This window comes from Eleginops maclovinus, chromosome 8 (assembly GCF_036324505.1).
Source record: "Eleginops maclovinus isolate JMC-PN-2008 ecotype Puerto Natales chromosome 8, JC_Emac_rtc_rv5, whole genome shotgun sequence".
Classification (NCBI taxonomy): Eukaryota; Metazoa; Chordata; class Actinopteri; order Perciformes; family Eleginopidae; genus Eleginops; species Eleginops maclovinus.
In genome coordinates, this window is record NC_086356.1 from 12,899,529 (window position 1) to 12,913,511 (window position 13,983).

Sequence of the window (13,983 nt, forward strand, 5' to 3'; positions counted from 1 at the left end):
GTCAAGGGAATCAGATTTTTATTTATTTTGAAGCTGAAATAAAAAACAAAACAACTTGCAATATTTTTACGAAGAGAAACAATATATATTCTATGATAGAATAAGTTTACCTCTTCGCTGCACACTTAGGCAACAGGTCGAGTTGAATTAAATTATTTATTTCATTTTTATTTTATTAATTTTAGAGACCTTGTGCTGTCAGATAAAATAACATTGGCCGGTAGGTGGCATCATAACGTTTTACTTGTCCCAGTCAGCTAAAGATTTGGGAGACGAAGAAGAAGTTTCTCCACCGGAAAAAAACCTTTCACCTCTGCCGCTGTGTGTGCATGAGGTTGGCGGGCTGCTGGTTATATGTATTTGTTCAAATTCTGCTGCTCAAGTGGCGAACAAAACTTATTTGCCAAATAACCCATTACTACGCGGAATCTTTTCAATTGGGTAAAGCAAAGAGTTCACTTTACAACACTTAATTTACACTTAGCTAGCATTTAGCTTGCATGCTAAATAATAAGACGTGACTGCTAGCAGTGGGCTAACTAACCGGTAGTCTTCCATCAGTCTGCTAACATTAGCTAGCACCAACGTCTGATTTGTTGCGAAGTTGGCAGTATAAATCTTTATTATTACGATTTAAAATCAGGCTTAACTTTGCTTACACTGTCGTTAAACTCTGGTTCAACGGTTTCTGTCTGTAGGTAAGTTAGCGGAGGTAGCTCAGCCATGCCGTCCGGCGCTGGACCCAGCAGCCCCGCAGCTGCACTCGCCGAAGCGCTGGAAAACTCTTCCCGGCTGATCGACAAACACCTGCAGGAGGACCGATGCTTTCCTGACCTGTCGGAGCTGCTCAGCGTCCCCTGTCACAGTGAGTCTTTTGGAGGGATGGATCAGAGAAACCTAGCTGTAGCTATCAAACTTATGTGGCTCTGTTTACACCTGGGCTGCCATGCCAAAGTACAAATGATGGGATAACGTAGGAGGTATGATCATGTTTTTGAAAGCAAATAATGCTTTAGGTTTTACTGAATGGTGTTTTTTGCTTATATAGATTGTTTTAACGTAAATACATTTCCCAGGAATGATCCTATGTAATTGAATATGATATGATCATGTCCTATTGAAAGTAAAGGCAGTCACTGTTAGAGGAAACATTGATCACGATTAGAGAGATCCTTTTCCATATTAACTCCTAATAATACACTGATATTTAGATTGGTTCTTCACACTAACTGTATAAAGAGAAAGATCAAACACTAACTACATTTATTTACAGACATCATATGTGTTCTCGTTAATCCTGTGCCTTTTGGAAACTATGTACCTCTTAAACATAACAGTTGTATGGCCCTTTTATTAACAGGAACAACAAAGGCCAGGTAGAATGTTGAAAACATTTCAAACACACAAAATCTTCCCTCTGAAATGTTCCTTGATGTTTAAAATTGTTGTATTGTGACTAAATGTTGCCCTGGATAGTGCTTGATCTGTTGTTATTGTATGTGTTGACAGATATGCCATCCCTCTCTGGAGTGTCGGACATGGACTACCCGCTCCAGGGACCGGGTTTACTCAGTGTGCCAAACCTCCCGGAGCTCAGTGCAGTCCGCCGAGTCCCTCTGCCGCCGGAGCTGGTGGAGCAGTTCAGCCGTATCCTTTTGATCATTCAGAAAATATTTAGGCTTCCATCAAGCATATGGCACACAGTTTAGTTGGCCACTTTCTTTTTGTTTTGTGTTGAATTTGAGTTTCAACTTAACAGTCTCACAGATATGCAATGTAACTGCATGATGGGAGTTTTTCCAGAGATCTCTCGAGCATGGCTGACTATTGACAATGACATCTTTATGTGGAATTATGAGGATGGGTGAGTGCATGTACTTTATAAGGGACACAGTGATGATCATGAGCACCAGCTGAAGTGCTCACGCAGAGGATTAAATGAATTGCTTTTTCTACTTTGTTCCTTGCAGAGGCGATGTGGCCTATTTTGATGGCCTTATTGAAACGATTCTCGCAGTGGGCCTTGTAAAACCAAAACAAGGTATGTGTAAACTCAGCATTGATTACTCTTTTTTATTTATTTAAGCGCTTTCATTTGAATAATGTTTATCTGTTGTGTTTTCCTTCTCAGGGATTTTACAGCCACATATCCACTACCTATTAGTATTGGCCACCTCTGTGGATGTAGTGATCCTCGGGCTGAGCTTCCCCAAGAGCCAGGCTGGTGAGTCCTCCTTTACATGTTGTGGTTCCAGCTTATTGTGAATATTTTCTGGTTTTGAGAGTTAATGTATTAGAAATATAAACAAGACATTAGTGGAAGTCATTGTGGGCTTTGAGTAACACTGGTCAACACATTTGACTGTTTTCTGACCTTTCACTTTGTTTTGTCGCAGGTTTGAATGACAGCATGTCTGGTGCGATGCAGCTGCTTCCCGACCCCCTCTTCTCCATCCCCACAGACAACACGTACATCATTTCCATCACCTCCACAGACCTGGGGCGCATCTTTATGGCAGGAAAGGACGGCTGCCTTTACGAGATCGCTTACCAGGCCGAGGCGGGATGGTTGAGCCAGCGCTGCAGAAAGATCAATCACTCTAAAAGCTCTCTGTCCTTCCTCGTGCCCTCCGTGCTCCAGTTCTCCTTCTCTGAAGACGGTGAGGAAAGGGACAGAATTCCATGTGAAAAAAGGTTCTTCATTAATTCAAATGAAATGTAACCTTTTTGGTGTCCTTGTCCTCCACAGACCCCATAGTGCAGATTGCGATTGATAACTCCCGCAACACCCTTTTCACACGCTCAGAGAAAGGCGTCCTGCAGGTATAGCGCTTAGTAAATTTCACATTTTCACATGTGGTGCTGTTTCTGATCAATTAGGGAACATATCAGTGATTAATTGGTTATTAACTTGTCTGTGTTTCAGGTGTATGACCTGGGCACTGATGGGCAGGGCATGAGTCGTGTGGCAACCATGTCTCAGAACACAATCGTTGCTGCGGCTGGAAACATTGCCAGGTATGTCCGGGGTTTGTTGATCCTTAAATGTGTTTGTTTCACATCCCTTATCGGGATAATACATCATTTTCTGTCTGTCCTTCGTTTGCAGGACAATAGATCGTTCAGTCTTCAAACCTATCATCCAGATCTCTGTGATTGACAGATCTGAATCGTCAGACTGTCACCTGCTCGCTGTCACTCATGCAGGTAAAGACATCATAGAGTAACGAAAGGTAGCAAAACAGTAAGATGTGTGTTGATTATATGAAATCTTTATACTTTGTGCACCATATCCCTTCCTCTAGGTGTGCGTCTCTACTTCAGCACTACACCTTTCGCCCAGCCACACCAGAGGCATCTGGCAGTGCGACCTACCCTGCTGGCTTTGGTCCATGTCCGCCTGCCGCCCGGGTTTTCTGCATCCTCCACCCTCCAGAAACCTGCAAAGGTCCATAAGGCACTACACAGCAATGGTAAAACTCTTCTATCTGCTATTCAGTTCACCACAAGGACCCAATAACAGTCAACAACCCCCAATATTAAATAATACCTGTAATAGCGTTTGTCTTTTCTTTGTTTACATCCTGCAGGTATTCTGTTGATGGCTGCTTCAGAGACAGAAGACAGCGACATCCTCTGGTGCATCAACCATGACTCCTTCCCCTTCAAGAAGCCCTTGATGGAGACTCAGGTGGGCTCATAAGAAATGTACAATAAATTGGTGTCAGTTAAGGCTGGCTGTTACTGCTATTTATACTATTTCCTTGGTCAGAAATCATTTCCCTTTGGCTGAGTTTTTACCACCTGAAAGCCAGGCTACACTGAAACAACCTTACATCATGGCTCTTTTTTCTCCTCTTCTTTTGCAGATGATGTCTAATGTGGATGGACACTCTTGGGCTCTTTGTGCCATTAATGAGGAGAGACCGTCCAAGATATCTTCTCCTCTGAACATGGCCCTGATCCCCATCACAGACTCCCCTGTGGTGGTCCAGCAGCACAACATCCCTCCCCAGAAGTTTGTCCTTCTCTCTGCAAAGGTCAAAACTGCTTCCATGGTGTTGCACACACAATCAATCGAAGTGTGACAAAAATATGAATACTAACTGTAGACTCCTTGCCGTCCTGCAGGGGAGTCATATCTTCCAAAAACTGCGGCCCGTAGACCAGCTGCGCCACCTGCTGGTGAGCTGTGTCGGAGGAGATAGTGAAGAGGTGGAGCGTTTCTTCAAGCTGCACAGGGTACTAAGCTTTTTCACTCTATAAAATGTTTAAAATCCCCTTAAACCTGTATGAGACACACATGTTCTCAGGCTACACACTATAAGCCAGCAGCCTGCATGACACACACGCATCATCACTTCATTTATACAGCCTTACAGCAGTGTGCAAAGATGCTTCCCACAGTATATCATTGAGTTAATTTCCCTACAGGAGGAGCAGGCTTGCGGCACAGCCCTGATCCTGGCCTGTTCCAGTGCCGCCTGTGACAGAGAGGTTTCACAGTGGGCCACCAGAGCTTTCTTCAGGTCAGAAAACATCTTTAAAACATGCTCATATTAACAATGACTTGCCCGGCACATACAATTAAACGCTTGTTGTTGTGGTGATCAGATATGGAGGGGAAGCACAGATGAGATTCCCCGGAACCATGGCATCTCCGAGCACCGTTGGACCCGTGATGAGCTCTCCAGCACCAGGTACATTATATATAAATACTGAGTGGGGGGAATTAAAACTAACGTGGAAGCTTAAACTCACCCCGTCTGTGAGTATTAGACTATTTGGGGTATACAAACAGAATCTATTGCTTAAGCATTCCAAACACCACATTTTATCATTTCTATTATAAAAAAACATGTAGTCACTCCTCTTCCTCTGCCCTTAGGCATCGTGCCCCCAGCTTTGGCTTCACCTTTCACACCAATGCACCCTGCGTCAGCCCCCATCACACCCATGACTGCCGGCCCAGAGGTGATCTTCTCAGGGAAACACAACGGCATCTGTATCTACTTTGCTCGCATTCTTGGGTAAGTAAATCCTGTCATTGGTAGTCACATCGACACATTTTGCCTCTAAAATATGTTCTTCTTAAGTCTGAGTCAGTACTGATCATGCATTTCTCCCCTGTTCCCTGCTGACCTCTCTCGAACAGAAATATTTGGGATGGAAGTCTTGCTTTTGAGAAAACCGTGGCCAATGGGAGTCAGACGGTCACTATTGTGAGTAACAGTTTAAAAGTTGAGGTTTTTAGGATAACGGTAGTAATGGTTTCGATAACACTTCCTTTTATCTGTCGTCTCCACAGTTGGAAAGCAGCGTTAGTTCATTTGATCTGGAGTCGGTACTTATGGAGCTCGGCGGTTTGAGGGAGTTTCTGGATAAGAACTCTCAGTTCAGTCCCTCCGCTCTTGGTGCTGCAAGGTAAGACCTCCTACTCAGCTTCATCAGTCTGACATTGCACTAATGGGTGTCTTGATGGGTTCTGTAATTCTCACACGCATCAGTGCACACATTTCCTGACCCTTTAGGTAACATAAGTTGATGTACAGGACTAAGGTCATGTAATAACAGGTGGTTGTATTGATCCTTTTTGGGCTGATAAGAATAAATACTGAGAAATAGATCAATAGTGCATTTTAATTAGGGCCTAACGTGACAACAAACTACGTTCCCTTTCATTATTACTTCTACGTTGTCACTGATAGTACTTACTACATGAAACGTGCAAGAAAAAGGGACTAGATCTGATAAAACTCTACTGAACAACATCTGTGCTGCTCCCTGTCAGTTTCAGCTCCCCTGCCAACCTGCAGCAGAGGCTGCTTGGATTTATGCGTCCTGACGGAACCAACTCTCAGCAGGTCCAGCAGGAACTCCAGAGGAAATATCACAGTGAGTAATGAGGGCAGGTTACCCCTTTCTTCTGGATATAGAATGGAAATGAAAATAATCTTGATGTCTCTCATTACTGATGTCTTTATTCATGCTTATTCCTGCATCTCTGTGTTTCGTTTCTGTCTTTTTCCAGCCAAGGCTCAGGTGTATGAGAAAGTCTCTCTGCAGGGCATCCAGCAGTTGGTGCATCGCTCCTACCAGACTCTGGCCCTCCTGAAGCTTCTCTGTGACCATCAGTTCAGCCTCATTATGTCTGAGCTGCCAAAGGTACAACATGTGTTCAACCAGATGCTCCTACATCCTCTCTGCATTACTCATCCACGTGCATTTCAAGTTTTCATCTTTAGACACTGTACACTATGTGTTTCCTCCATGCTTTCTCTTACTCCTGCGCCCCACTGCCACTCTTTCTGTTTTTAGGAGTTTCAGGAACAGATGAAGGCAGCCAGTTTTAAGGATGTAGTGATCCGGGGCAAGGAGCTGTCTGGAGCGCTGATCACAGCCGTCATTAATGTCTACATCAAAGATAACGCGTCTGTGGAGGCCATCAGCAATCACCTGCGCGACATCTGCCCCCTGCTGTACAGCAGCGACGACAGCGTCTGCTCCAAGGTACAAACATTAAGTATTATCGGTTTTTATAATATAATATATTCTTGTTAAGACCTTCAAAATGCTCTGGATAAAGTAGGACCTCTTCAAACCTTTTTCCTTTTCTTTGACTATTATAATTGAACGACTATCCTAACAAACAATGACCCGCCCTCAAGTCTTTATTATGGCCTTCGGGGTCTGAGTTTTAGTTTCACTGATGTCTTTGTGCTTTTACATCTCTTGCAAACTTCAGGGTGCTTTTGGGTGCACCAGAGTCATTAAAAGGGATTGATTCAGCCGCATTGATTCGCGTGTCCTAATTTGTTGCTTTTGTCTCCCACTCAGGCTAATGAATTGCTGCAGAGCTCTAAGCAGATCCAGAATAAAGCAGATAAAGAGCGAACACTGAAGGAGTCTCTACGGCTCTATCAGCAGATCAGCCAACACACAGATCTGCCGCTGGTCTGCTCCCAGTACCGACAAGGTGAGGACACACGACACACACACACACACACACACACACACACACACACTCACATTCTCTATGTATGTCCATTGTTTGTTTTTTCATTACTAATGCTTTTATATTGTCTCAGTGCGTTTCTACGAGGGCGTTCTGGAGTTGTGCCTCACAGCAGCGGACAAGAAGGACCCGCAGAGGCTGGGGCCCCACTTCTACAAGAACGGAGAGCCCGAGGAGGACGGGGCGGGACAGCAGGCCTTCCACGAAAGGTAACACAGGAAACAAAAGGCACACAAATCAGCAGCGTTGAAAGCCATTTCCTCCAACATGTTCTCCCCCCCTCCTCCGTCTGCTCCAGGCTTTGTTGTTATAAGTGCATCACAGACACCATGCAGGAGCTGGTGAACCAGAGCAAGGCGGCCCCTCAGTCCCCCAGCGTACCCAAGCAGCCCGGGCCTCCTGTCATGACCTCTGACCCCAACATGCTCAGTAACGAAGAAGCTACGGCCCATGTGAGTGTAAAGGGGACAGTTGATGCTTAGTTCTCACCACAGCAGTGTTCAGGATCTGCATTATTAATGACTATGTTTCCCCTGTAGTTTGAGCAGATCCTGGGTCTGGCCCAGCGCTCTCAGGACGAGCTGTTCCACATCGCTCTGTACAACTGGCTGATTCAGGCCGACCTGACTGACAAGCTGCTAGAGGTATGGATTCCATCTTTGTCTTAATTCTTTTCCTGTTTATGTTTTGAGTATCTAGGCTTTTTTTTCCCTGCCTATTTTAATCAAAAACCCCAGACCTTTGAAAATGAGCTAATTATTCAGAGTTTATGGCCCCAAACTTAGTCAACTTTTGGGTTTTCTGATGAATCAAGACACTATTCAGCCTTTTTTTGTTATCGCTGGTCATATATCTGATAGCTGTTTGGGTTGTTCAGGTGAATTCCCCGTACCTGGAGGAACATCTGATGCACATGATCAAGCAGGACCAGAGTAAGGTGCACAACATGGACCTGTTGTGGCGCTACTACGAGAAGAACCGTAACTTCGGCAAAGCGGCTCACGTACTCGCCCGTCTCGCTGACATGCACAGGTTTGTTCTCACAACAGCGATAATAATTGGATTCAAATGACATGCCTCCAGAAATGGATTTACACTGACGTTGGACTAAAACGATGTTCCTTCTCTGATTTTGCAGCACTGAGATCTCACTCAAGCAGCGTTTGGAGTACATCGCCCGAGCCATTCTGTCTGCCAAGAGTTCCTCCTGCATCTCGGCTCAGGCGTCCGACGGAGAGTTCCTCCACGAGCTGGAAGAAAAGATGGAGGTACGCGTGTGTCAGCGATCACGCCGAGAGAAATCTAGGAGTGATCAGGCGTCGTCACCGCTCATTTTCCTGTGTTCTGTTCCCCTTCCCCAGCTGGTGCGTATTCAAGTCCAGATCCAGGACACCCTGATCAGACAGTACTCCCATCACCCCTCAGTGAAAAATGTCATCTCTCAGTTGGACTCTGAGCTCATGGACATCACCAAGGTAACGCACAGCCGCAGAATAATGATGAGGAGGCTTGGGGATAGGGAAGATCTTCATTAAAGTGAAAGGGAATCTTTTTTAATGCTGGATTATTGTTCTGTGATGCAGCTCTACGGGGAGTTTGCGGACCATTTCAGATTGTCCGAGTGCAAACTGGCCATCATTCACTGTGCGGGACACTCCGACCCAATCCTGGTGCACTCGCTGTGGCAGGAGATCATGGAGAAAGGCAAGTGACCTGTCAACCCTGAACAAAAAAAGAAAAAGTGCTTCTGCCAAACCTTTTAAAATGCCTTTTATTAGCTACATGTGTGCGTGATGATTGTTTCGGCTCTTCCAGAACTGGGGGACAGCGTGGCCATGAGTCCAGCAGACAGGATGAGGTCTCTGAGTTTGAAACTGGTCTCACTGGGAAGAATATACGCCGGAACACCAAGATATTTCCCTCTGGGTGAGCATATACCTTCCTGTAATTACGTTCATTTTCTCCTCGTTAGTATTTTCCGTCGTACTTTGTTAACAGTAATATAATTAGACTTCCCCTTTGCATCATTTATCTCATGGCGTCTCGCGGGCGCAGGCCTGCAGGGTCATGCTCATTACCCTCGCAACTGACAACCTGTTCCAACCTGTCCTCTCTGCGGAGACAGTGATTCATTTTATATACATCCCTGGGACTAACTCACACGCACTCAGTCAATTATGCCAATCCAAAATCCTACCCCCCCAGTGATGAACACATTGCTGACTTTGCAATGTTAATAAGTGTCCTTTTGTCCTGTGATTTCAGAGTTCCTGGTGAAGTTTCTAGAGCAGGAGGTGTGTCGGCTAAACTGGGACGTGGGCTTCGTCACCTGCACCATGCAGGAGATTGGAGTACAGTTACCGCGCCTTCTCGAGGTTTATGACCAGCTCTTCAAAACCCGGGTACATGCTTAAAAAAACATTAATGCTTAATTGTTTATAGTTTTTCTGAAATGTATGCGCATGATTATAAGAAGCAGTTGTTGTTTTTGTGGACTGAAGACTACTTTATTTAATCCACCGTTCTGCCTCGATGCCTGTAGGATCCCTGTTGGCAGCGGCTGAAGAAACCTCTCCACCTGGTGGAGTGCATCCACGTTCTTCTGTCAGGATACGTGGATGATCCCAGCAGAGTACCGACCTATGACAGGTAATCCCTGCTGTAGGAGCTGTTCAGCTGCCAGCCTGCAGTGGGTGCTGTAGTGTTGGGCGTGTGTTAACAGAGACGCTAGCATGGCCCCTGGTTTAAATCCATGTAGTAGCTAACGCTGTATCATACCTAAGTTTCCAAGGGCAAAACAAGAACCTCTCCCCATTCACTCACTTTATTTTGAGCTTCTCTAGAAAAGATCCTAAACTGTAAATGTGGTGTTAGATTAAACCGTCCACTTTGTACACTGGAGGAATAATTTACATTTCCAATAACTCCTGTAAGAGCAGCAGAAAAATCATCGTTGGAAAAACAGCTCTCATCCTGATCATACTCGGATGTCTTTCTGTGCAGGGCGAGGCCTTTTTGCTATTCTTTAGGCAACTCATCGTGTCTGTCAATCACTTTTGTGCTTCCACCAGCAGCTACCCTCTCAACACAGTACACAGAAACCTCTTTAAACAATGCTCACATGCCTGTATGTTTATTGAGCGGTTTGTACATACTCCTGACCATTCAGGCTGTGAAGCAATGTGTTCCTAAAGCTATTTTAATGTAAAAGATGGATAACACTGATGAATATTATGTCGTTTAACTACAAATTTCCCTACATTGCATCTCAGCCATCAAACGCTGTCCGGTGAAAGAAGAAAGAAATAAGAAATACAGAAGCTCATATCAGCTTCAGGAAGGCACCTAGTGTGTTTTTTAAATTGAGCAAACTAGCAATAAACCTACTCGGTTTAACGGCTTGTATTCCCTCCATTTCAGACGCCGGTTCACTAACGTGTGTCTGGACAACATATGTGGATACCTGGTGGAGTTGCAGTCTCTGAGCCCCAACTCGGCCCTTCAACAAACCATCGGAAACTTCAAGTCTCTGCAGGCGAAGCTGGAGAAACTCCACTGACGTTAGCAATGCCGTTCTTCAAGGGACAGGTGACCTCTGGGTCTTGCACTGTTAGCCCTAATTAAACAGCTGATCGAGTTTGCTTCGTTTTCCCTTTCGGTTTGATACGTTCCAGCTTAGCGAGTGATTTGTAACGGACATTGGTCGCAGATAACTCTTCAGCCTTCTGAGGAGGGAGACCGAAAGTTTTATAACTTATTTAATACATTTTGTTATAAGTCTGAACATTATGCTGAAATACGACGTGCAAAGCAAGGCACAGTTGGTTATCTGCATTGTGTTCTACTGCGGGGTCGAAAAGATGGATATCTAAAATGTAAGAGATATTTGGGTTACTTTACACAAGAGTTTTCATATATCGAAAAGGCAGTCATTGATAATGAATTTGGGATATTTTCCTATGTCTACCCTTGGTAACGATACCTGGCTAAAGCCTTTTGATCACAGGGGAATCATTCCCATTTTTCTACGTTGCCTCCAAACAAAGTCCAGAGATGGATGTTGTAATTATGTAAATATCTTGGCCATGATGTCGTCTCTTCTCCCAAAGGTCATTCAAACAACTAAACATTTTTTCCCATGTGTATTATTTACATTTTGTCTTTTTGGCTGATCAATTTAAGTGATTGTTTTGAATGTAGAGCCAGTTTTTATCGCGGTGCGGTTCACAGTGCTACACCGAAAACGTTGAGAAAAAAAACATAAAACATTTTTATAAAGAAATAAAACGTGTCATGGATTTTGTGTGTGGATGTTTTGCAAACACGAGGAAAAGTAAACATTGCAAATAATTATCAGCAGGATGGAGGAGTTAATTGCTTTGGTTATGTGACACTGCACAGGGAGTGCAATATTAGACTTAATGGTGTCACTGTTTAGTCACACAATTATCTTTAATTGCATAGGGCACTCAGGACTTCTGACTGTCACCAACAACAGTGCAGTACTTTCTCCAATTAGCTTCACACTCAAGTGCACAATTTGTAGCCTCATAAAAAAAACAATCATTTTTACTTGATAGTGGGTTGATATCTCAGTACACGCACAAAATATCGCATACATTTGCCAGATAGGAAAGAAATGTAATCGGTGAGGAACTTTAAATGTTTATAATGTCTTCATGCTTCTTTGTGCACAACAGGTAGCTAAAATACAGTCATGTTTTGTTCTCTTGGGAACTGCAGTATTCTATTTTCTCCACTACCAACATTTTTATACTTGTGTCTATACGTCTGAACAACAGTCCAACCCCCTAAATATTCAGTTTACCATCACATAAGGGGAAGGAAATGCAGCAAATCCTCATCTCCGCAGACCTGAACTAGGGAATGCTTGGTGTTTGGTTTCAGAAACGATTTAGTTAAAGACTATACTGCTAAACATTTCAGATTCAAACTAGTACTGAAGGAAAAAAAGGAGATTATCTCATAATTGGCGAGAACTTTTACACTTTACCCTTATGTGTTCATCCCTATCTCTTGCAGAACTAAAGGCTGTTTTAAATTATACAATCTGATCATTGCTTCTGTCTACACATTTCTACCTTTTGCATGAGCAAGAAAGTTTTTTCACTCCGTACAGGAATATGTAGGGGATGATGCAGGTGTAGGAGGCTGCTATATAGCTGGCCACCTCCTTCACCATGGACGATGTGTGGATGTTGTTGGTGATGCGGAGCAGCAGATGAGTCACCCAGCAGACCACGAACACGCTGGCTACAGCCACCACGCTCTTGGCTGCCCTCACCTGAGCGCCTGCAGAGTGACTGGGCTTAGCTGGCATTTTGCTGGACTTTGAAGGCTTTGGTGGTGGTCCATCATCGCTGTCTGTGTTTGTTTCCTTTTTGAAAGGGGTGTTGTTACCCGTCAGGCCTCCATTTGGACCAGAAGAAGGAGGCACGCCCGTGTAAACTTGGATTGGAGAGTCTTTTGTGTTGCCTCCAACAGCAATAGTGCTGACTGATCTGTCATCATTTGTCTTATCAACCCCTTTATGTTTATCCTCAGCTATCGCCTTCGTAGCGTCGGAATCATGACCCCGTATGCGGTTCTGGTTTTGAAACAAAGTGATGACAATTTGTACACAGGTACATACAATACCAGCAATAGGGAGAGCATTAGCCAGGGTAAGATAGAATATTTCATAGATTTGCGCGGCTGTTGCTTCAGGAAACATATCAACGCAGTCTAAGTGACTTTCATTTCCCCTCACCACTCCGACGTAGATATAGTGTGGCACGTTAAAGGCCACAGCCACTGTCCAGCTCCCAGCCGTCAGACAGCCCACCAAGAAGAGGCTGTCCAGCTGCACTGGGGCTCCTCCACGTTTCAGGGAGCCCACCAGCTTCTGGTGCCAGAAAATGCTGATGAAGAAGGTCGTCAAGATGCTGCTGGTTTCCGAGAGGTTTGCACAAAAACTAAACACTCTGCAGAATGTTTCCCCAAAGAACCAACGTCCAGCGAAGTCTACTATGGTGTCTGGCAGGTCAACCAGGTAGTTGGTGATGAGGTTCGAAACGGCTAAGTTGATGAAAAGCAACTCGTTGGTGCGGATTCCAGACTTCTTCCCAGGCAGGGAGCGTATAGCCAGCATGTTGTTTCCCAGAATTCCCGCCAAACACATGAGTGACCTGATAAGGGATTCAATCAGCTGTTCAGCATCCATCGCTCACAGCATCAGTTGACACTTGATCTTCACTACTCGGTCGACTGGGCTCACAGTTCCCTTATCTTGTGATGTGTTTTGTTCTTTTAGATATTTATAGAGGTAGGTAAGAAGCCAGGCCCAATCACTGTAGAGTTCAAACATCTCACTGTTGTTTTCCATAAATGAGCTGTCACAATTTAGTCCCACTGAGACCATGACCCAATGAGCTTCCCCTGACTTACCCTTGAGTAGTATCTGAACAGCAATCAATAACCCTGAAGAACCTCCTGTTAAGCAAGCTTGTTAACTGTTAAGCTCAGAGTCCTCTGATAAGTGTCAAACTAAATGTTATGATGGGTGGAAAAACACTTATCTGTCTCTACACTCTAGGTTAGGTTAGGTTAGGTTAAGAAGGATTCCACCCTTATCATCTCTCCAGTTCAGTTCTGCTTCCTTGCACAAGACAAAATAAACTCTTGAGTGAAGTTGGGATCTTAATTTTTTATAATCTGTGAAAAAAAACCTCTTATCTTCCAGCTTGATGCAGCTGGACATGGTTTTACACCCGGGGGTGAGACAAATTCCTGTTTTTCTCTTCTTTTATCCTCAAAACAATCATTTTATTACACTACGCTGAAAGAAACTGAAATATTGAGTTTAATTAAATGTAGTATGTCAACAAATGTCCTATAACTGTATTAGGTTAGTTGAAACTTAAACAATAATATTAAGTTTAAATAAAACATTTCAAATTAAGGTTCAA

General features: G+C 44.1%; 2 protein-coding genes across 2 annotated transcripts; one reads left to right on the forward strand and one right to left on the reverse strand.

Annotated features, from left to right (window-relative positions):
* Positions 1-310: 310 nt before the first annotated feature.
* nup155 (nucleoporin 155) lies at positions 311-11,302 on the forward strand. The gene is made up of 34 exons (XM_063890197.1): positions 311-441; positions 699-865; positions 1,510-1,647; positions 1,768-1,864; positions 1,971-2,041; positions 2,132-2,224; positions 2,397-2,660; positions 2,750-2,823; positions 2,927-3,018; positions 3,110-3,207; positions 3,306-3,473; positions 3,591-3,691; positions 3,870-4,040; positions 4,132-4,242; positions 4,435-4,529; positions 4,615-4,700; positions 4,889-5,030; positions 5,156-5,222; positions 5,309-5,424; positions 5,792-5,895; positions 6,032-6,165; positions 6,319-6,510; positions 6,838-6,976; positions 7,089-7,224; positions 7,314-7,467; positions 7,555-7,659; positions 7,893-8,047; positions 8,154-8,283; positions 8,377-8,490; positions 8,599-8,719; positions 8,831-8,941; positions 9,281-9,417; positions 9,558-9,664; positions 10,436-11,302. Exons 2-34 carry the CDS (start codon positions 724-726, stop codon positions 10,572-10,574), a joined length of 4,104 nt encoding a protein of 1,367 aa, XP_063746267.1. The 5' UTR covers positions 311-441; positions 699-723; the 3' UTR covers positions 10,575-11,302.
* An 811-nt stretch (positions 11,303-12,113) lies between these two features.
* LOC134868792 (rhodopsin) lies at positions 12,114-13,238 on the reverse strand. Its single transcript, XM_063890095.1, has one exon. The coding sequence runs from the start codon at positions 13,236-13,238 to the stop codon at positions 12,114-12,116; it is 1,125 nt and encodes a 374-aa protein (XP_063746165.1).
* Between the last annotated feature and the right edge of the window lie 745 nt (positions 13,239-13,983).